This window comes from Anser brachyrhynchus (genome assembly GCF_964034855.1).
Source record: "Anser brachyrhynchus genome assembly, chromosome: 11".
NCBI classification, from domain to species: Eukaryota; Metazoa; Chordata; class Aves; order Anseriformes; family Anatidae; genus Anser; species Anser brachyrhynchus.
Window position 1 is genome coordinate 3,489,517 of NC_137706.1, and position 24,345 is coordinate 3,513,861.

The 24,345-nt window shown below is 38.6% G+C and overlaps 1 protein-coding gene across 9 annotated transcripts in view; it reads right to left on the reverse strand.

The window, feature by feature from the left end:
- Nucleotides 1-407: 407 nt before the first annotated feature.
- The window catches only part of RAB27A (RAB27A, member RAS oncogene family), a 37,449-nt gene continuing 13,511 nt past the window's right edge, over nucleotides 408-24,345 (reverse strand). For 4 of the 9 annotated variants that reach the window (XM_080551755.1, XM_080551753.1, XM_080551754.1 and 1 more), the window contains exons 2-7: nucleotides 23,767-23,885; nucleotides 10,322-10,494; nucleotides 8,091-8,176; nucleotides 7,224-7,327; nucleotides 6,355-6,478; nucleotides 408-2,781 (exon numbers count right to left, since the gene is read on the reverse strand). In XM_080551755.1, coding sequence (XP_080407881.1) covers nucleotides 2,583-2,781; nucleotides 6,355-6,478; nucleotides 7,224-7,327; nucleotides 8,091-8,176; nucleotides 10,322-10,474 — 666 coding nt within the window. In that variant the 5' untranslated portion in view covers nucleotides 10,475-10,494; nucleotides 23,767-23,885 and the 3' untranslated portion in view covers nucleotides 408-2,582. Of the gene's footprint in view, nucleotides 2,782-6,354; nucleotides 6,479-7,223; nucleotides 7,328-8,090; nucleotides 8,177-10,321; nucleotides 10,495-14,116; nucleotides 14,226-23,766; nucleotides 23,886-24,345 lie in introns of all 9 variants that reach the window. The other 5 variants (XM_080551759.1, XM_080551757.1, XM_080551758.1 and 2 more) reach the window with 2 other exon arrangements.

The window sequence follows — 24,345 nt, forward strand, 5'->3', positions numbered from 1 at the left end:
CTGAGATCAGGAATATTTAATTACTTGGTAAGAAATCCTGGGACAAAACATCTTAATAGAAAGGCTTTCCGCAACTTTCTATTCCATTACAGATCTCAACATTTTCATCTTACACGGGAGGGGAAAAAAAAAAAACCCACATTTTGAAATACCAGTTTCTCATTGCATGAAAGTTATTTTTGTGTTTTGTTTTTAAACTAGCAGTAGACTAATAAAAACACTGCAATTCACTGTCAAGAAACATTTGGCATAATTTCTCACGAGAGCTAAAAAGGCAACAAAAGTTTTATCACCAAATAATTAAAACAGATTGAAAAGTGCCATAAGATTTAAGGCTTACATCAAAGCAATTTTATGTAGACTCTATACAGTAGTTACATATAATATGAATGACAAAAATACGACAGTTTCAGTATTTATTATTTAATATCCAATCTAAACATAAGTATCCAAAAGGAAATATTTTTTACACCATTTCAGTAGTCACTTAGCTCAGTAGTTGGTTGCAATATTCTTTACTGTTTTCAGGAACTGGATGGAGCTATAAACACAAGAACTTCCATTAAAGTCAATGCCTGACAAAGTTCCACTGCAACCCTCTGAAAAGCAAAGATTTACATTAAAATAAATTCAGACACCAAAGTACATTGAAACACATTGTGTCCTACAGTCGAGTTTGATACTTTACTGGTCAGAAACATGATGGTAACTTCAAAAGGCACTCTGAATTAAACTACAGTAACTCCGGTCCACAAGCATTTCAGAACCTTGATATTGTGATGCAGTAGAAAAAAATGCATTTATTCAATATAAATTGCTTTAATCTCTGTCTTAGCCTCATAGCAGTCAAATTATATTGCACTTTCAAAATATTCTGTGTATGTTGTGATAAAAATTTAATATTTACATGTTTGTTAGAGAAGAATACATTATTTTGTAAAAATATTTTAAGAACCAAATTTTAACACTTACTCTTGCATTCTTAATATAGCCAGAGGCTACATCATGTATATAATCTTTTGATTACCTCCTGTTGTAGAAACATTTTTGGTCCTTCAAAAGATGTGTTACATTGCAATTCATGTTCACAACCGATATAAACATTTGCCTGAAACTGCAGTAGCCAAACAGACAGAATATTTAAATAAATAAATATGTAATTTCTAAAGAAGTAATAGCTTTGGAGTTTGTAAACAAGCTGCTGTGGAAAGTCTGTAAAAAGACTCAATTTGGTATGTTATGACTTTAATTGGCAATACTTTAGAGTTATACAACCTCTGCCAGGGTAGAAAACAGCTTGGTAGGCACATCTTATAAATCAGTCTGGAAAAAAAAAAAAAAGACCTAAAATACTGATTGTTCCTTAGGTTGCTTCAAGAATAAATAAAAATGATCAACAAGTAACATGATGCACCAAAACCAAAATTGACATTCAGTTATCTACCGGGGGCGGGGAGGGAAAGTAACTATTCATTTTTAAACACAACCTAAAGGAAACAAGCAAGTCATAAATGAATATATGATAACCAAGATGTACATGACACAAAATTTGGCTGCAGAAAATAAGCATCATAAATTTATAGAAATACTGATTTAGACAGAACTGGTATCTTAGCTGCATTTCACCATAGGAGAATCATTATTCATTTTTCAATCCAAATGTGAAGAAATATTCCAAATCTGTGTTTGGTAAAACAAATTCAGTACAAAGCATTAGTTCTGACAAAATTTTGCTGACATCTAGGTTACCCTACATTCCTGTTAAAACATGACTGGTAATATAAAAGAAACATAACAGACGTACACATATGCCATTTACACATATATTTATATGTATATGCATGTTCTGGAAATTCAAATGATGTCAGGAGGTCTCATAGGCTGTGTTGGCTGTATTTTACATAGTACAGTTGTAGCTTAAATGTTCAGTTTCATGAGATACCTAAAGTGCTCTACGTATGCACCCACATGCTTCTCTATAAAGTTTTACACTCCATGTAAAATAGCTTTGTTTTGGCCATCGCCACTAAATACCAATGGTTTGAAAAACAATGAAAAGCTACTTGCAGGGTTTTGCTGAATACAGGATTTGCTCTTTATGATTGTCATTGATTCATGAAATGATTAAATGTTTCTGTTAAAATAGAATCAAGAACTGTTCTATTAAAAATCAAGAACGTATTTCTTGTTGGTAAGATTGCTGTTTGTAAAAACTAAGAGTTGTCACAGTATCTAATCTAAAAGCCTACTCTTCAATTCAGAAACCTACCTTCTCTCACTGCCCATACCGAGAGATGCTTCTACCTTTGTTAATGAAAACTATTCTCTCCTTCCCTCCAAAGTAAAGGATTTGGGAAATATGCAGTGCTACACCAAACTGATGAATTTCTGTCCCATGACTAATAAGCTGCATACCTTGCAAGCAAAGGTCTATGTTGTTTGAGAGGAAAACCCAATAATTAATATTAAGAGTTAATATAGCTCATTAAATAACTACTCAATGTGATTTGTCTGTAAGTCAAACAGTTAAGCTACAACTGTACTATACTTTAGCATATACATTAAATTTAATTGTAACTGAGTTAACAGCCACATCTGCCTTTTTCTTGCTCCTCATTCAGTTGTTCTGTAGAGCTGTGCCCATTGGAACGCACTACCCCTTCGGGGATCCAGGACTTATCCACACACCGCTCCATGCGCTTCATGATAAGGTCAAGCAGAGTATCTATGGCTTTGCTTACGTTATTCCCATTAGCTGCACTGGTTTCAAAATATGGTATTCTGCAGAAGGCAAAAAACAGAAACTTAAATCACAGTTCATATTCACAGGAGAGGAGCAAAACCAATACATAAATACTGCTGTATACTTAAAAATCACACTAACACTGTTATTGTTACACCACGACTGAGAGACAATAAGCGGTCAGTGGACTGAAATGCAAAAGAAACAAATAAATTGTCTCACTTTGTTGGTAGAGCAACAGGATAAGCATTAAGTTACATTATTTTACAGAGGAACTGGTCAGTACAAATTCCCAGAGTCATGTTCCTGAGGTCTGTTTTTCAGATCTGTTCACCTGTAACAGATGCAATTATTTTATATAGCCTTGCCTGCCAATGTGTTCTTTACTGATTTCTATCTACATAAGCTAGGGTGTCATCACAAGAGAGGGAGTGCCAACATGCAGTTCCCACACAGGCAGGGCAGCAAAGACTTCTACTGAGGTGCTATTATCCTCACTACAAAAGGTGTCACTGAACTGGAGCAATAACTTGTTTTACAGTTTATGTCAGCAGCCCCAGCAGGGGATCAACTTCCTGTGGAAATCTGTCTCCAGCAAAGCAAAGTCAGGGATAAAATATTCTTCCTCATACTAAATTCAGCAGCCACTGCTCCTTTATTGAGCAGTCCAGCTCGGTATACATCCCTATCCAAAGCAAATAACTATAGACAAATATAAAGACATGTACACGCACTGCTTGGGGATCCAGATTTTGAGGGAAGAAGTGCATCCATGTTGCAATGGAGAGTGCACGTAGGGTATTTTCTCCTCTCTCCTTATTGCCCTGAACACCCCATTCCTAGCAAGACAGGAAAGCAGCAGATACAGCTGGCTAAAGAGATAAAGGAGAACACGAAATAGAAATAGGGGAATGGACAAAAGATATGAGTTCGTATCATATGTGTCAGGGTAAACGGATATAGCAGAAAGAGCAAGAACAGTAGAATGAAAGCACTAGCAAGATAATAAAAGGAACAAAGCTGGAAATAAAGCAAAGCAAGAGATGCTCAATGAAAAGGAAGTCTGAGTAAAATGAAAATGACAGTAGTACAGATGACTAAAAAGACAACTCATAGGAAAAAAAAGGAGAAAAGAAAAAGTAGGACACTGGAATAGGAAGATAGGGATAATTATTTCCAGTGGAAAATTATGCAGGAAAGCAAATGTTAAAAAAAACTAGTGGACATTGATGTTCCCCCAGTTCGAAGCTCATCATTGGAAGATGGCTACAGGTGTAAAAATAGAACTACAAGCAGTAATAAACAGTAAATTAATGTAGAATGTCTGTCCTGAGAGAAACCGTTAGGTTAACCAAATTTAATTCCAACTTCTACCTGAAGAAAATTCAGACTGTCATAATTGTGGGCACCTTCTTGCTGTAGTACTTTAGACTGCACCCTAACCTAGCATATGACTCTTATCTTTACCGATTTTTACAGACAGTAGGATATTCAAGACTCACAACATTCACACCTCATTAAAGAGTAAGCTTTGGCCAGTCTTGTGTCAGACCCAGCAGGCGAATTTTCAAGCAATTGCATATGTACTTTTACCCATCCAGTCCCTCTATATTTTGGAACTGCTACAAGTAGGTGGCTTCCTAATTCTCCTGAACACCACTCCTTTTTCTAGTAGACTTCTGAAATACCTTGACAAAGTTTAGGCAGCAGTTTTTATGTTTTCTTGTTTATTTATTTTTTGGTTAAAGATTCATTTCAGCACACTCATACCCCCTTATGTCTTTGCTAGAAAAAGTTTCTGAACACCTGCGTATTGAACACATACTGCTACTTTCCATTATTGCTGAGGGTGTTTCAATGGTGGGACTGTAAGCTTTGACCTTCAGTGCCCAGTGTTGACCACAGGATGGTGCCAGAGCAGTGACATAAGTGTTAACCACCCTAACGACTGAAATTAAACACTTCATAATTTTAAATATTTCTTATTTAATTTGCAAGATCCAATGACTAATTTAAATGTCTAGGTCTCCTATAACCATTTTCAAAACACATCGCCTACCAGTACAAGGTCTTTCCACAGAAAGAGGACATTGAGTATCTCATACTTTAGTCAATAGACAACTGTTTGCTACATTAGGATTTAGTTTGCTTCTTCTCACAAGCATTTGGGAAAGTATGTGAATCCTAGCACCTATTCTGTCTCAATGCCACAGTGCACTAAATGCATTTATTTCTAATAGACAGTTTGCTTTTTATTGGTCTTCAAGGTCAAGGAAAGCTAGTTTGTGTCTACATCTGTGATAGAAAATAGCATGGCACAACAGGACCAGACCTACAGAACACAAGTACCATTTAGGACTCGGTGTTCACACTACGTGCGTTTTATGGTTTAGAGCTGGTCCAAAATCATGTCTAGTCCCCCAGAATCCCCCCCACTATTCTGAATACAGATTACTGGTTGAAGCACATTATCTAGTTTAGTTTTTAAGTAAGAAGGAATCCAGTTCACATGCTAGAAGGCTGCTCCACTATGTGAATCAAATGGGTCAGACGATTTGCTTCAAAAAACATACTTCTGATCCACACTGAAACGCAAATGTAGTGCAGAGATGAAAGCCACAGAATAGTTTCATGAGTTATAAGAGTACTACAGGATTAATTAGTATATGATAGGAAGAAAAACTTTGCTATATATGATAGGAAGAAAAACTTTGCCATCTTTCCTTTAGGGACACATGGCCCTTGCCTGTAGGAATGGAGAAATAGAAGGCTACCCTGTCTTTCTGCTGATCTGTTTGATGTTTGGTTTTCAGGCTCCCTCTAGTCTGTGAGAGTGCAGGTGCCTGCCAGAAGACACAGCTGAACCTTTTGAGGCTAAGTGACCTAGAACTCAGTTAAGCACAAAATTGTTTGAACAACCGAGGAAAGACTGAACAGGCTGGCAGTACGGGCAGGGGGACAGAGAACAGGGGAACAGTGATCCAGACCATTACTTTCTTCTGTGGGAAGCCAGCACTCTGTAATTACTCTCCAAATGCCTATGAATGAGTCCTGAGGCTCTCAAAGAAACTGAGGCAGCAGGTTTCAGCTGCCATGCCAGTGGCAAGAGCTGCTCTACAACAAACTGTTGTAACAAAACTCAACTTGTAAATTACAATGTCATTGCTTACCATTACTTCCTCCCCCCCCTAAAATCTCATGTGATGGTCATCACCTCACCAAAAGCTTTCAGATTTTGCTTTGCAAGAGACCCAGGTTTTCCATGCCTCACAGAATGCTTCAGCACAGGCAAGAGCCTAATAATTAGACCACCATAATTCACTTGCTTTTACAGCTAAAGTCCACGTGTTCACCAAAATGTTTGTGAAACCGTTTACTTTCTTTTTATTTTGCTTATTACCAAGGAAAGAAGATTAACTAATCTCCAGCGCAAGATTAAGTGCGATGCAGAAAACAATCTCTGACAGGAAAAAAAAAGGGGGGGCATTGTATAGGTCAGTTCAGCATTCTAAAATACTTCGCACAATAACCTTCCATTATTCAGAAAAGGCATTACAGAAAGCATTTCACTTTGTTTTAAACACAGCAATAACTGGAAGGAAGTTACTTACCCATATTTTTCTGCAAGTTCCTTAGCCTCTTCTTCTTTCACCATTCTTTGGTCTTCCAGATCACTCTTGTTTCCACATAATACAATGTCAGGGTTTTCACAATACGCATGCATTTGTAGCTGACCTAACAGAAATAATATGAATAGGAGTCATGACTTACTGTCACATAAAGTTCATCGAGAATATTACTGTGTTTCAGGAGACACAAAGACTTTCCGGAGAAATGACTTTTTGAAAGAGAAACAATTGTGTTATCTGTTCTCTCTCAAGACTTTTGCAGCTGTACTGAGGAGGCAGAGAACAGGTGGATGCCCACTATTGCATGCTCAGTGAACAAGTCGAGGGAACAGAAGCCTGTCAAAGCTAGCAGAGAAGCTGCGTATTTGTAGCTTAAGGGATTATGCTCAACAAGCATCTTCACTGAGCTGACAGAAAAAAAGTACAACTACTTCCTTCTCCTGATGGATGATGCAACAGGTTTGAGAAAGGTTTCCTCTACACACAGCAGCCTAGTAACATTTGCCTTCCGTTAAGCTTTGCTGACAAAACTTCAGGTGAGTCAAATAGGCTTTCCACAGACTTAAATTACTGAATATCACCCGAGTCAGGGATATGATACTCTCTGAGCTTGCTTTTATATAGGTTAAAATTCAACGTTAAGTAGGCAAAGCTGAATTTCAGGTAAGCACTAGAAGCCACCACTAACAGCTATTGCAATTACAAATGCAACATTTACTTTCTTCTTCCCGAGAAATCTTCAAAAACCAGTATTTTCAGTTCTATTTCTCAGTGAGACATTTGCAAAAACAGCCCCCATCCACTGCTGCAGAAATACAAAGAGAGAAAAGAAAAAAGAAAGAATGCCGTACTTATCCAGTTCCTGACATTGAGGAAGCTTTGCTCATTTGTCAGATCAAAGAGTAGAAGAAACCCCATGGCATCTCTGAAGAAAGCCGTTGTCAAGCTACGAAACCTAGAACAGCAAAGTGAAATTATTCAGCACACCCGATAAGTTAATTTGAAAGCATAATTACATACAGTCATGAAACTGAGGTATCTAAAGACCGGATTAACTAGAATGAAATATTCATAATAATTATTTTGCTGATGTAAGGAATGGATAACAGGAGTTGCTAACATTACTATGGCCTAACGAAGTCAAGGAGACATTTCACTCAAGCCTGAGAGCTTTAAATAAAGTCTTGCATTATACAGCATGCCTTCATCAAGATTCAGAAATTAAAATGAGAACAAAAAACAAACTTTGAACTGAAATTTGTTACTACACACATCGGTTCTTGATTTTCAGACAATCAACCGTTAAGATGTTTGTCTTTCAATGGACAAATAGGAAAGAACCCTCTGATGTGATTTCACCAGTCCGACTTCTCCAACACCTTGGCATATTCACAGAAGTTTAAGAAAAACATAAAAAGAAAAACCTTAAAAACATCTACATGCATTGGCCATGAAAAAATAAACTGAAAGTTTCCAGAAGACAAAAAGCAACAATTACAGTTTTAAGGTTCTAATTTAATACAGTTGTGATTTAATGGGTACTCATGAGAAATTGTCATCACTGTCCAACACCATAGTAAATACATTTAACCATCTTGAGTCATACCAATAAAATGTATGAATCAATAAGGAGAATTCATGTACTTGGTTCCATTTGCATCTAACTTGATAGCACCTGCTTCACTTTCTAGATTGGAGGGGCAGGGAAGGAAACATACCTTTCCTGCCCTGCAGTATCCCAGAGCTGAAGATGTATCCGCTGTCCTCTGCCACCAACGCCATCTGGACCATTTGGTCTATACACCTTCAAAAGGTAAATTTGCAAGACTGAGTGTTAGCAGTCCAACCTCTCTGAAACACAAAATAACTGACATTTCAAGTTGTTAAATGCAGCAAAACTAGGATTGCCAATGCAAGGATTCCCAGCTACAACTCAATCCCTTTACTTTATAACAAAAGTAATATGAGTTGCATTTTAATTTTGCATTTAATTGAATATTTAAAAATAAAGATAAGCTGGAACTGGAAAAAAAAAAAAAAAACATTTCCAACAGACTACACGTTCCAAGCAAATATTTAGAGTGGCCACTGAGTTTCATTAGGCAATCTTATTTTCTGTATTTCAGTTTTCTACTTTTTACTGTTATGTTCTATCCTGTTCACATGAAGATGTAATTATAAGACAGCAACGATCACAACATGCAACCTGGCAATAAATTTGTACCAGTAACAGAACCTCATTAGCAAACAGAATATACTCCAAGCTAATGATGTATCTTTTTAGTTGTCAAAAAATTACTGAAAGAGATTAGGGTAGATCTTACCATACTTTATAAAAGCAGAAATTGGATGCTAATAATGAAAGCTGAAGAGTTTACTCAGCGTGAAAATATAAACAAGGGCATCTGTTAGCTTTGGAAGGATCAGATAAAAATAGGTTCACTTATTGTTTAGAACACTTCACATTGGATTGTCTTTTCCTTCAAGTGTTGTTGTACCTAAGATTACTGGAGTTACAAATGTTTTCTTTAAAGACACATAAGCTTACTGAATTTGTGGATTAGATGAATCAGGCTGTGAAACAAACTAAATTATCAGACATGCCAACTGAGAAAATCCACCATGCATACCATCCCACAAAAGGAATACTAACTTATTCAAGAGACTAGTTTCACATCATATGAAGGCATTACTCCTTCCACTACTGTGGTGCATGTCATCCACCAAAAGCCAGTCTACACAATGTCCTAATATTACAACACCCAGACTTCTGGACACTTGGGTAATCATAGAATCATCTAGGTTGGAAAGGACTTTCAAGATCATCAAGTCCAACTGTCAACCTGACCTCCAAAGTCCCATCACTGAGCCATGTTCCTTAGTACCATGTCCAGACCTCTCTTAAGTGCCTCCAGGGACAGTGACACTTCCCTGGGCAGCCTATTCCAATGCTTAACCAGCCCCCCCTCCATGAAGAGATTCTTCCTAATTTCCAATCTAAACCTCCCCTGGCTCAGCTTGAAGCTATTCCCTGTCACTTGTCACCTGAGACGAGAACTGACGCCTTCTTTACTGCAACCTTCCTTCAGGTAGTTGTACAGAGTGATGAGGTCTCCCCTCAGCCTCCTCTTCTCCAGACTAAACAGCCCCAGTTCCCTCAGTTGCTCCCCTCACGTGTCTTGTTTTCTAGTCCTTTCAGCTAGCTTTGTTGCTTTCCTCTGTACGTGCTCAAGCAACTCAATTACAGTAGTGAAGGGCCCAAAACTGAACACAATATTCAAGGGGCACTCAAAATTTTAACAGACTACACTGAAAGACATTTAATACTTCCACATGAGAATGAAAGAAAAAGCTGTGCTAACTCAATTTCTTCGTGCAGGGAGGACCAGCACCCAGCTGGTTATCATGACGTAGTGCCCCGCAGCATCCCATCAAAAGCATATTTGCCTACTTGAACAACAACTTGGGGGTTAAAAAAGCCTTTCTACTTTGTCTTCCATAATTCTTCTCTCGTAGTGGAAACTGCTCAGGAAGCCTGATCAGCTCTATACATTGTGTTACCTGATTTCTTTCACATACATTAAAATGGTTTTAAAGCCATTTCAGTTCACAAACAACAAAAACATTTTTGTGACAGCTCAATCCTTCCTCAGGTAGAGAGTTCAACATGAGCTTCTATGATCACAACCCACTCAGCAGATACAAGCACCTACCCCTCCTGAGCAGTAAGAAATGGTTGCTTAGAATCAACTCTTGTTATTTTAACTTTGGGGAAAATGGACACACACAAAAAATAAAAACTGGCCAGATAAGATAATTCCCATGGCATGCCTACACATAAGGATTAGCAGGATAGATTTGGGAAAAAAAAAAAAAACACCACAGATGTTAGCCACCAGTTACAAAACAGCTATCATTTTAAAGTAGCACACTGCTTGTGAAAACTCACCACTCTCTTTTCCCGGAAGTCGATGCCCACAGTTGTGATAAACTTGGAATTAAATTTGCCATCTGTATATTGGTAAAGAAGGCTGGTCTTTCCTACTCCAGAGTCACCGAGTGCTAGAAATTTTATGAGGTAATCATAGTCCCCATCAGACATAGTGAGAATTCAGGAGACACCTTAAAAAGCAAAGCAAAAAGCGTTAGTTAGTTAGGCAACAACTCCACCAAGGCTTCTTTTGACAGATGTTTAAAATACAAGTCACCACTTGAACTACAAAGCATCCAGCAGTAGGCCCAGTTCTGTGTTCTTTTACACTGCTTTCACCTTAAACTCCCAATTATGCCAAGGTATCAAACAAAAATTTAGCTGTGACAGGGGAAAAAAAAAAGCATAATTCATTTTTATTATGCTCCTTTTACTACAAAGTGAATGTAACACAATTTTAGCTTCTTCAGGAAAGACTGAAGATCAAGGTCAAAGAAAAGTATTCAAGGTGTCTGGAAAATGAACTGCATAACTGTTTTTAACTTGTGTGAAAGCTGGCAAAAGCTGCTTAAATGCATTAGCAATGCAATTCTGATTTCACATTAATTGTGACATTATTAACACACACAAAATCTTTCCCCCCCCCCCTCAGACTGCCCCCTATATTTAAATAAAAAGGCACCACAACACTTCAAATATTACATATTTATTCAGCTTTTGCAAACACACTGTAACAGGCTCTCAGAGTAGTTGACCATAGCTCTGTCTTCTTTTATATGACAACCATTTCTCTATTAATAGCTATTTTTCAGTCTCAAAAAAGTATTTTCGTAACAGAATAAAAAATAGCTTTTTTAATAAAGTTTAGAGGGCAATTTTCAAAAGTTTTTATTACGATGCTAGTTTTAAACTATACCATGTTGGATATATTCTGATCAAAGTGCAAAACCAGCTGGAACATATAACAAAAAGCTCTGGAAAATGTAATGTATACTAGAAAAACTAGTGCAGGTGCACTAGTACTTTCCTGTTGAGTAGCTACTGAGCGTCTCTTCCCCCAAAACAAACAGAGAGCTGCCTTATGTTGTTTTCAAAGAAATGAACATGAAAAGATAAGCCTAAAATAACCTTTCTAAAAGCAACAGAAAACTGGCATACAATTGCCTCTTACCAAGGAGGGAAACGGATACCAAAATACAACCAATTCATTTCGTGAATATCAACTCACAGCTTGAGGACTGGAACAAACACCATATCACTAGTATGTAGGCGTCAATCACCACCATTAAACTAAAACCGTAACTATCTCTGAAGGTTCAGCTTTACGTTAGTACTGCTCTTGGATACAAGACAGAACCCCGATCAATCAGCTTAGCCGTGACTGGGCTTACCATGACCAAATGCAGACAGATTTATTCTGATACCTCTGACGGAAGAGTCAGTGGAAAGCATTTGACACCTTTTTGCTTTTTCCTGTCCTGAAACGTCCCCATCCCCAGTCAACGCTTACTTTACTTTACACCAGCAATAACAGCAAGCCCTTGCAGGATTGGAATTTATGATAAGCTACCAGAGTTAACAATTGGGCACTAAGACACGAGAGCCAGCCAATCCACTTTCCACTGTTGTGATTTGATACAACATTTTCCAACAGATTAAGAGGTTGAAACAAACAAACAACAAAAAAAATAGTTATTTTTACATAAATATACGACAGCTGCTGTTCCTGCATCCACCACGCAGGTCTGACAGCGATATAGTCCAGTGAGCAAGTAGAACAGGCAGCCACACACTGACATAAGAACATTTTTAGCAGAAGTGAAAAGCCTGAGCCATCAAACACAATCACAAACACCAGCAAAAGCTTGTGTGTGTGTGTGTGTGTTTGTTTGTTTGCTTGTTTCTAAATCCTCCCCCATCTTGGGGAAGAAGAAAAAAACAGATCATTTACTTTGTGGCTCTACAAAGCCTCTTTTCATTCAAACACATTAGAAGGAAGGGAAAATGCTTTAAAAAGCAAACACGGAGGTTTTTACTAAAGATTAGATTTTATTTAGACTTCCTTCTCCTATACAGTGTTTCTTTTGCTCTCAGATGTTCTGCCAAGGGCAAAGAGCTGTGTAAATATCTCCTCTACTCAAGTATATGTTCTTTCAGCTTCAATACCCCTAAATTTACTGTTGCTTAAAAGAGGCTTAAATGCAAATCTTACAGCCAGTATATTATACAAAGAGAAGCTCGCTTCACGTCTTCTACTACGCTTCTGCACTCATACAGAAGTATTTGCCTTGTCTTGTTGGTATTTTGTTAGCTAGCCGTAGGCCTATAGAGCATATTTTTAGCAGCAGATACAAACAATGATGCTAGCTAGTCAATGTTAAGTTAACTTTCTCACAACCTAAATTTTATTTCATCCTGTGCAAGATCTTCTGGAGGAAGAACGGGCACTGCAGCAGCATCACTTGGAACAGTAAGAAACTGTTAAGGTTCAGTTCTACTATGAATTACAGTTAAACAGCTGAACCCTTCCACTGGCCAGAGCTAGGGGAAAGCCTTAGACCTTGGGGAGAAAAAACCTTAAGGTATCCCTGCTGTTATATCAGATTTGTGGAACATCTGTTTGGACAAACAGGCCACACCAAACAGACCACTTAAACCTCAACTCTCCATATGGCTGATAACAAACATAATTTGTAAATGATTGGTAGAAAGCAAGGAGCCCTTCACAGGAAGGGCATAAAAATGCTTTCTAAAGGGGTTGCTTCAGAAGAAAATTTTCTCCTTAGGCTTTTGAAACGCACACACCTTTCACTGCACCCCATAATGTCAATCTGTTATTCAAATACCTCCAGGGAGTGGTTCTTGTGAAACCCTGCACAGTTAACCTATCCTTGGAGACATGCAGAGTTACTTTCAGGGCAGTTTCAAACTTTGTCCTCCTCCCTGTACAAATATTTAAAAAGCAGTCTCCACCCTCTGCTTCCAAGACCTGCAGTCCTAGAGTCCAGACACATCCAGCTCCATACTATAGAAATAAGAATATATTCACAGAAAAGTATATGCATAGAAAAAAAACTGCTGGTGCATTTTTAAAAATCCTGGACCTGTTACTATAAAGCCGTCCCATTTCTTTCTTCCACTTCTGCTGTGCTTTGAAATTAGGCTTTATAGCATCACACTTTCCAGTCTTTTCTTCCACATTTCTACACCTCTTATATCAAGAGGGCGGGAGGTAGGAATGGAAGAACAAGAGAACATTGATGACACAACCAGAATTTATCAGGTCTCCAAAAGAAAAGGAAAAAAAAAAAAGCAGCACCTGAAATCGTTGTAGAATAACCATTCCACAAACCCACTTTTAAGAGTAAGTCCTTGTCTGGGGGTAGGAATCACCAGAGGAGGTAGCTTAGACTCCACAGCAAGAAGGGCTGCTTCTTTTGTAAAGCCCTCCTTGAATCCCACTCAGCTCTGGCTTTGCACTTATCCTGACATGCAGACAGACAGGGGTTATGAACAATTCTGGGAAAACTCCAGGGGCTGACAGGACCCCCCCTGCCATCACTTAACCCGTGCCTGTATGGCTGCTGCTCTGGAGCCTGCCCATAACACACACATCCAGATGGTCCTTTGCCAATGGATGCTCCGCAAAGCAGGTGCTGCTTTCATTCAGGAGAGTTCCTAGTCCAAGGTAGTTTCACATTAACAGGCACCAAGGCTACTGGCTCATATTTTTGCCTCTGGGATACAAATAACACAATCCTATTGTGTGATAGAACATTTAGGACTACGGCAGCATTGTTCCTGAATACTTACAGAAATTGGCTTGGCGCAGGATTTCTCCTTTGCAGTACAGGGACAGGGAATATGCTTTTTGAACAAGCAGGCATCACACAAAACACACGACTCTTGCACTGTTACAGAGCTGATGGAGGGAAGGAGGAAGACGGCAGGAAGTGATAAGAGAACATAAGCAAAAAGAAGAAAAAAGCACTGAGCTGCAAGTAAAAATGTGTACACACAGTGTAAAATCCAAGAAATCTGATAATGCTCTTATTCAGACAGTCCTAAAGCACATCAATTTAAAGTAAAGTATACCACTTACCCCAAACTCTGCTAAAGGAAGAGTAAGGGCACACTTTGGATAGTACTCCTACCAGGAGTATTTTTCTAGCACCACCTCTTTAGCACACAGCCAAGAAGTTTACGTGTCACCTGTTTGCATTCATGTTGATGGGTGCTCAGAGATAAAGAGGTGTGCCTCCTCTCCATGTCTAAGCATGGCTGGGAAGCAGTTACACAGTTCACATGTCCCATTTGTTTCTAAAGGCAAATAGCATTTCAGAAGAGATTGGTGCATGACCTATTTAGGAGCAGATACAAAATATCTGCTAAATCACCCACACATGTTAATACATTGTGACTAACAAGTGTTTTCATACAAAGATGTATTAAGGATAGAGTATATGGATCATAACTATTCAGTTTCTGTCAAGCTCCCAGCTTTCCATCCTTCTCTCTCAGTGAAAGCAGGTGGCAGTCTCTAATGCCAACCGCTGTTTTGTTTCTTTCACTCCCATACACAGACTCAAGCACATTGCCCCTCAGGTCCCATGGGGAAAGTTGGCTTTACTATAGGTTTCTAAACAAGAGAAAACTATTCTTTGGCAAAGACTGGAACACAAGGTATTATGCCTGATAGGACTCCAGACCACACCCGCAACACCACCTCATTCCACAGAGAAGCAATACATATGTAAATGAGGCCACTTTAGACAAAAGGTAGAAACAAAGGAAACAATGGAAAGGTTCTTCTCTACACTGCAGCACCTAGTCAGCACCCCCACGAGCAAGAATACTATTCTGTATTAAACTACTCAAATAAAAACCATTTGCTTAACTGAACCCTCTCTTCCCTCTCATACCAAGTGAAATAACTACACAACTCAGATGTCACCCCAGTATCCCAGATCTGCAGTCCAGCCAGCCGTACAGCTAATGACAAACATGATAGGATGTACCACATACTCATAAACAGACAAACTAATTAGAACTGAACAAAAAGAAAATGTAGATAAGACCTATACCTAATTCATGTTTTCACATACCACAGGAATTCATCACTTTACCCTTTGGGGTATGTGCAGCAGACTTGCAAGGGTTACACAACTTCAAACAGTGACCAACTTCTGCAAGCCTCTCTAAGCTTTCAGGTAGACATTAAAGACAAAGACAAGTCATGTCTTGGCCTTGCCTTCTTTGTTTAGGAAGATACAGCCCATACTGGAACAGTGAGCACTTCACTAGGCTGTATCGTAGAGGTAGGAACCAGGCTGCAGCAAAGTCTGCAAGTTCTCCCTTCGATGGAGATCCAGCTGTCCGTGGGAGGAGGGAGTGTACTGACAGGCTTACAGCCTGGGGATCTATCACAGCAGGTGTAGAGTGCAACAGGCAAAAAAAGTCTCAATCTGCTTTAGAAGGCTTCCCAGTATTTATAAACAATGAACACATATTTGTAAATATACTGTGAAAACGTTAATGCAATTTAGAGTTCAGAAATGCTTTGCAATTGAAGGTTTCCCTAAATACGGCTTTATTCTTAAAAAGCATTTGAGGCTTCATGCTTACCATGAAAAAGTTGGAAGAAGAGGAGTCCAAATCCCACACAGAAAAGGAAAATACCACAGGCCTCTCAACTAACAATGTGTAAATAAAAGCACAGGGCAATAATGTAGTTGTACAGGTTTCTGCAAGTGCAAGTCAACTTGTACTGGAAAAAAAACGAAGTTTCTCACCTGGGCACTACACAGACATAAACTAACTTCAATAGCTGTTTTTTTTATACGTCACATGACATGTTACAGCAGAAGCACTGGGAAAGGGATCTGGACCTCAAAGGAAGACATGCACTAATCCTGTCATACCAGCACTGCCGTCACGCTGCAGCAAAGCAATAACCACAATCCTGCCTAGCAGAAGTGAAGTGTGGCGATCGGCCGCACCCTGCTATAAGGCTTCAGTGGCACCTTAGTGCTTTCAGAACTGGTCACCGTCAGGCACTTGTCAGATCTGTCTTTAAAAAAAGGGACGAGGCGTTAGTCAACATTCCTACTACGCACAAATGTAATATAAACAAATTATGACAACAATTTGTATATACGCAAGTAACTGCTGTGCTGAGGAAAGAGAGTTAATAACTCTGCACTTGACACTACTAAAGTATTCTGAACTCCACTTTTTTCCTTAGAAAAATACATCACCTGACTTCCTTTAATTTGGCCCAAGTAACACTTTTTGGGACTTCTATGCAACATAAACTACAGGAAGGAAATCACCCCTTCCTCTCATAAGCAAGAAGAGGAGATTCAGTCACTCTGAGCACTTATCTTTTCATCACTCTCAATTGCTTAACTTGACATTTCCCTTAGTGGTATCTTCAGAGGAATTTTAAGGAATTGGAGGATTAATGTATTGCCTCTTTCTTGGAAGGAGCTATGTCATTTTAAGGATACCAAGGATATATATGAGTCTGCAAATATGTGGAAAAAAAAAATGAGCTGCAAAACTGTAGTTTCAAAATGCTGATGTCACATCTACCTCAGCTGAAGATGCTCAGGACACTTTGCCAGCTGCCAGCATAGCTAGAACTGCAGAATTTTGTGGATCTGTGTCCCTCCTGGGAACAAGAGCTTCTGACACCCAAGTTACCTCTTTGAACTCTCATCAGCAGTTGCCTTCAAATTCTAGCAGTGAAGCAAAGGTCTGTACCATTTGAGGAATCACCAGAGTAAAAAAAAATAAAGCAAATATTTCGTTTATTTATTTTTAAAACAGCTCCATACTTACTCTTTCCTCAACCATTCAACTGTTCCTCTAATAAGTACTTTATGCCATAATACCTTACAAGGTAATGTACTAGACTCATTCACTAACTTATGAACAGGAAATGTGAAGCGATGCCCTTCATCCTTCCTTGATGTGACAATTCTGTCTGCTTTGGGACCCAGCTCATGGCTTATCCACAGCCTAACCTTAGCATTTGTAACCCATCACTACGCTGTATCAGCTCTTGAGAGTATCAGGGAATCTGGAATGCCAGTTGTACATACATTTACACATAGTTTCTAACTCTTTCAATTTGCAGGTCCAGCTAAGAGGCGGCAAAAGTATAGAGTCTCTCACAGCAACATGACCAGAAATGCAGTTAATACAAACACGCTCATAGAGCAGCAAGGACAGAAGGCTTAAAGTGACATGGAACAAAGAGTCTTGGTCAAAGGTTTCCAGTTTTACTGTGGCCAAAGATACTGTTTCTGACCTTCAAACAGACTGAGCTAGGTTTTGCAGAATACATTAATTTCTCTAAGCCTCATTACAGCACATCAGCCCAGAACCCTCAGCAAGTCTCCTGCTGGTGAGCTCCCGCTCCACGGGCACGTCAGGCTGTACATGAGCCAGAAACACAGGAGTCACCAGGATTTCACCCACAAAGCTGCTCTTACTCACAGAAAGAGCAACTTTGCCCACCCACCCACTGAACAACACTTCCAGTTCCAGGCAAGTAAGGAAAGACTGTACTCCTATTTTTGCCCTCAGAAACAGACACTGAAAGACAAAGGAGAAAATTATAAGGATCACAAAGAATTATAGCAATTCGGCATTTCTTTAAGGAATGGTTGGGTTCTACTGGAGATAACAAAAATCTTCTGCAGATAGCTAGAATACACATACAACAGGAAAAAGCAGAGGAAACGGGACAAGAAGAGGTAAAAATCTAACAATTGAAAAAGAAAGCAATTTAATGTGAACAGTTAGAATATGAATGGAGTGACATCTCAGGAATAAGATGTGCATGTACTCGTGCTGAAGAAAGTATTAGATTTTACGCTCAGCCAATGTGGATGATTCAGGAGGCTGTAATACACATTAGTCAGGCTAGGTTTTTTGTTTAAGTACATACTCTGTCAACAGCCAGAGGAAAATACTTGCAGCTTCTTTTAAAATACATATATTGTGTTTTTTTTCTCCAGGGCAGGAAAGTTCTCAGGTGTCTCCCACCTTGTTTTGGAGGATAGAAACCTGGAATACAGACAATGTTTCCTCAGAAGGTCAAACTGCCAAGCTCGTGAAGAACACAAGATACATGCTGCATTAGAGGGAAACAATCTGGCAAAAATAATTGATTATGACCAGTTCAATTAAGAGCACATGGAGAAGGTCAGGCAACAAATAACCTTAAGATACCTATTAGACATTGTTAGATAAAGGAAAAACTCAAATATGATATACATTTGACTATAAAACTGCACCATGTTCCTGACAAGATGTGGGCAGCATGCAAAAGGAGTGGGGCAGGAAAAGTTCACTGCAGACTTTAATCCACCTTTCTCATCCTTCAAATTAGGAAAAACAAGAGAGGCAGGTATTTCTCATGAGATTAACTCTTCCTTGCTAACTCAGGTTTTTGATTGGAAGATGGAACAAAAGTTGTTGTGTTTTTTTCCTCAGCTGCTACCTTTCTTTAGCAGTACTGCTTTCCTATAACGTGATCTTTCCTTAGTTTTGGTGCAAATTAACTTGATTTAGTTCAACAATAAGTAACAGGGAAACACAGAATACAGGACTTCCTACATTCTTTTCTGACTGTTTTATTCCTCAGGAGGTTAAAAGTTTTCCTGTTACTTAGATGACATAGAAATATCCAAAGTCTTGTAAGTTCCAAAGTGAGTCTGTCTACACATGCCACATAAAAACAGCTAACCACATAGCATCGTAATCTTCTGGAGCAAGACTGATGTGTCAAATCAGGCTTTCAGCAATCATGAAAATACTGTCTCATGCTGACAACCTGTTCCTCAGAAAACTTACTGGTTATCAAAGATATTCACTGAACAACTAACTATTATCCATTTCTAATGAGCTGGAACATTTGCATTATCTATGAACACTGGGCCATTAAGAATACTAAGAAATTGTTTTTGGAATTATGGAATCAGAAGGGTTTCTTAAATGGATCTAGCAAAAAGGGGGGGGGGGGGGGGGGGGGGCAAAGTAAGCTTTTAATTACCCGTGAAAAAAATCAGGCAAACTGTCAGTTGAGAAATACCCTGTCTAGTAACTAGAAAGGCTTATTCCTTCTGCCCCTTAATCTAAGATCTGATATGATCAGACCTGAAAACAAGGGGCAGCCAGAGAAGCTAAACAGAGAACTTGTGCATGCAGACTTGGATGGAAAAAAATAGCTAGACTCACAAAACTGAGGCTCTTCCAAAATTTAAAAATAAAAATAGGGATGCTAAGCAGGTGCTAAGCTCGCAGGGTCTACCCCAGACCATGCTGGCAACCTCTGCAATGTGGAGACAGCCAGAGCACTGCAGGCTGGCAGCGTGACACTTCAAAGAAATAAAGAGATGGATCAATATTCTGCTCATAGCAGATCTAAAAAAGGTCCTGAGCCTTTGATTTCTGAGACTGTAATAGCTACAGTCTTAGAGAAATATCCTCAGCTCAGTACTGCATAGGAGTTTTTAGTAAACATGTCTGGAAATAATAAGCATGTGTGATGCTTCTATGTTTCATAAATGCTATGAGAAGATTAGAAATAACTTGCTGAGAATACTCCAGGAATAATTCAACTTGTCCTTTACATAATAAAACGCCACTTCTGCCTCAAATAGACCCAGGCAGTATTCAACAGGCACTACCTGTTCTCTTCGAGAAGTTACTAGCATGAGACAGCAAAGCAGAAATCTTGACCTGTGAACAGCACGACACAGTTATTTTGGAGCATGGCTGTGGCTCAAAGGTATCACTCAAATTCTTCTAAAAAAGCAAAGACAGAAATACGGCTGTTTTGGTGTTTTTTGTTGTTTGTTTGGCAGGAATTGAAAAATAAGCCTGCTCTTGCAACAAGACATCAAATCTTCCCCTTGAACAGCTCCAACCACAGCACATACTAACATTGTCCAATCTTTCTATTGAGGCTCTGCAGTCTGCCAAAATATTCAGACAGTGCTTTGGCAAGATGTTTGCTTCAGTTCGTATCCTAGCAGGGCTCCTTTTCTAGAGCCTCGGGGAAGGGATAATTCAAAAGAAGTACCGATTAAGTGGGCTGAACTGCAGAACACAAAGCTTCCATTCAAAAAGCCTGTTGTTTTTCAGCCTGAGTTGCCAACACTATTTATCTTGCTACTCTGATCAGAATCCCATATTACAGTGTGAATTATAGTTAAACCTTGATATACAGCTAAGATTGCTCAGATAAACAACACAGCGAAACATGATTTCTCACACTAATTCTTGTCATGGAGATATACATGAGCCCTACAAGGAAAGCAAAAAGAATCATGTCTAATGCCACAGCTTGTCCTTACTCGTCATTTCAGTTACTCAGTTATAATATATAGCTATATATTATTTTCATACCACAGCGGATTCAGATTGTGCTTACTGTTCAGTCAGGAAAGCATAAAACTTTGCGTACTTACGAAGAATCAGAAAGTCTCAAGCCAGCTGATGCTCCCGTTTCATGTAGTGATTAGTAATTCCTTACCTTCTACAGTATTTGGAACTTCAAAGCTCCAAAATAACAAACAGGATATAAAGGACAAGCAGATTCATGAAAGAGCCTATTCAGCTATGCATTTCTGTCTACGAGTCACAAGAAACTGAAACGATGCAATGCACCATCCAACAAGAGCTCCTAATTTGAAAACACTAAACTAGGTGCTGCTGTTTCATCTTCTGTTAAAACGCCAGCTTTGGTTTGAACATAAACCATTGCACATGTTTTTCTATAGAAGAAAACAACAATTCAATAACGAGATTCTAGTAGAAGTAAATTCAGTAAGTGAAAAAGAAAATAGCACTAATCAGTACAATATCATTGACTATGATGGAGCTATAATAACATATAGCAACCCACTCACTCCCAGAGAACTCCCACCTCACAAAGATTCCCATTCTGCTTCTGTTTATGCCAACTGTTACAGCATAATGTATTAAAGCTGAGTTTTTATAAAGAATCTTTATTCCTTTTATTTATATATCTTTATTCCTTTATATTTATTACACAGTGTTTAAACAAAATTCAGAAGCTGGAACTATATTATTTCCTAGTTACAAAGCCAAACATACTAGACCAATGAAACATTACTTTAAGTTTTTCTCCTTAAAAAGCTACTTCGACTTCCCTTTCCTGGAGTTTATTTCCCTCATTCTGCCAGGATATGTTCCATGAACAGTTTATAAGGTGTTTTGAATTCATTCTTTAAGTTTTGCATAGTTTTAGAACTTCTGTTGGTCTTCTTTTTTCATATTTTTTGTACACGAAAAAAAAAACTACCATTTCTCTTTGATGGCATTTTTAGTTACATTAAAAAAAAACTGCTGAATTTGATTCTTAGTTTGTCTTTACTGGGCCTAATTACTCAGGTTGTTTTGCTTAAAACAGTGCTGTTAAAAGACATGCTGGAAAACATCAGACAGAGAAAAAGCCACTGGGAGCATGTGGAAGAAAAGCGGGGCAAGCATCACATGCTAGAATATTGCTTGGCTCTATACATCAAACTCAACATCAAAATTTAGTCTTCAAACAACTTAGACTATTAGACTAACTCCTTATAGAAACCTCTATCCTAAGATGTTCTGGAAATGGTTTCTATAAGACAAAACATTCAAAACACACTTGTAATGCAATAATTGAAGAGTGTTATTTAACCATAAACTACAATAAAGCAACTACGACAACCAACCCCTCCAGCTCCGCACAGGGAAGAAGTAACATTAAGCCAGCATCAATGTTTACAAAAAATCCTTGCTCCCAGTTATTTTATATAAGCTTTTTCATACACTCCAAATGTCTTAATGAAACAGCAAGAAAACCCATTTGTGTAGCTCAATTGATGAATTTGTCACTTTTCTCCCATAAATATAATTCAAGGGCTGATGATTAGGACTAGAAAAATCATCTTAAGATACTCTGTGATAGACATCAATTATAATCTTGGGAATGTCTTGTGACCTTCCCACAGACGTGGAGGAAACTACTGTTTTCTGTTCTCTGAACAACTCCTCCTTGGTTATTCAGAGCCTGCAAAAACTGGAATTTTGGTCCACAACTGGAAAAATGCCGACAAACACCTAGACTAGAACGGACACCTGATTACAAGCTCATGCTCGGAGTAGCAAGGAATGACCTAATCACATGGGCACAAACATCTTGAGTTTCTTCCCAAGGAGATATAAAACACAGTAATAATATCCCACCCCCACATTACCTTTTATATAATTAAGACTGAAATAATTTACTGTATGATTGAACAAGGAGTGTGAACTAAATGAGCTCTCATGGTTCCTTGCAGTCCAATGTCTTTAAGTAACAATAACAGTCGTGCAACATACTATTTTTATTCCTTTTATCACCAATACATTCATTACACATGAGAATAAACATAATGGTGTGCAACCCAGCTAAAAAAAATACCACACAAAAGGACCATTTTATTAAGAATAGTTTATCTATGTATGTTAATGGGATCACAGGAATAAATATGCGAGAGGGAAGGTGGAGTTCAAGTAGTACAATATTTACAAATACTGAGTTAGGTTGTTTTGTATCATGAGATGTTATTTGCACAGTATACTTTACTATCAAAGGTCTAATTCTGCCCTCTGACTACAGAAGGAGTTTGACACAAACACAGTAGAAAATGCAGGGTAATAACCTGGGACCAGAAAGGGCATCTTATGGTTACCAAATCCTGGCACTGGTCACTACTTTTTTTTCTTCTTTCAATCTTGTTGATAAACTTACCCAGGTTTGTCTTTAACTGGGACTGATTTCTTTCCTCCATGTTCCTGCTAACTCGGCTAACCTAGACTGATACAGTTATGAACTACAGGCAGCTTCTCACTGTACGTCATTTGTTTAAGACCGAATCCAAGAAGAATTAAAACACTAATTTGTTTTGGTTTTTTTGTTGTTGTTGTTGTTGTTGTTTTTTGCTTCTAAGTTTTGACACTATCCCAGTGGGAATGCCCTCCTCTCCCTGTACCATGTTCAAGTCCTCTGCCACTATTACTACCAGCACTCCCCAACCCTTCCAGTTAACCTCAACGAGAATGACACGTGCCAAAAACACTTGGCGATTGCCAAAAACAGCCAGCAAAAAGAAACGACAAAAGATATACTAAATAGCTGCAGTTCTGGCATCTAAACCCAACACCTGTGTTTTACATAAATCAGAATACTTCACTATTTTAAGTTTACATATTCCTCCAGAACACAAGGATTCCTCAATGCTGAACTAGGTCTCTCAAATCAAAACATTTAAGGCTGTTTGCACACTGACATTGTTTCAAAGCTCTTAACACAGTAACACTTGGTATAGGACAACTGTCAGCTCAAAGAAAATAATGTAATAGATCTCAAGAAAATAAATAAAGAAGAGAAAATATTTACGTACCTAAGCTTAACAACTGCAAAGGGATCTGTAGTTTTCCCACAGGTACCTCAGCTCAGAGTTTCCTCACGCAGTCCAGATGTCTTGAATACCATAGTCATGCAAAAAGAGCCGTTGTTCATCTGCAATCAGTATCAGCAGAGCAAGAAAATAAAACCAAAAGAGTGTAGCTTAGAATAATATCTCTCAAATTTGCACTGGCATGCCGAGCTGCCAGCCCTGCACAACCACCCTGCCCACCTAATTACATTCAGCTGCTTGTCATGTGGTCTTGCTGACCGATCAAGTGATCTCTTTTCCTCCCTTCAAAACTAAGCAACATAATTAACAAGTTTTCCCTAAACCAGGTAACAAACCCTGAGCCTTTCCTTAGACTACGGACCCTCTCCCTTCTCTTCATAGGGAAATGGAAGGTGCAGTGTGTTTCATTAAAGATACAAATAAAATACAGCAAACGCAGTAGTCTAATAATAAAACACAGTGAGCACTAAAAGTATGCAAAATCCTGTGGAGAATTTGTCTTCGGCCTGGCTTTATGCCTTTACAGATGACAGAAAAAGGCACCTATAACAAAACCGATGC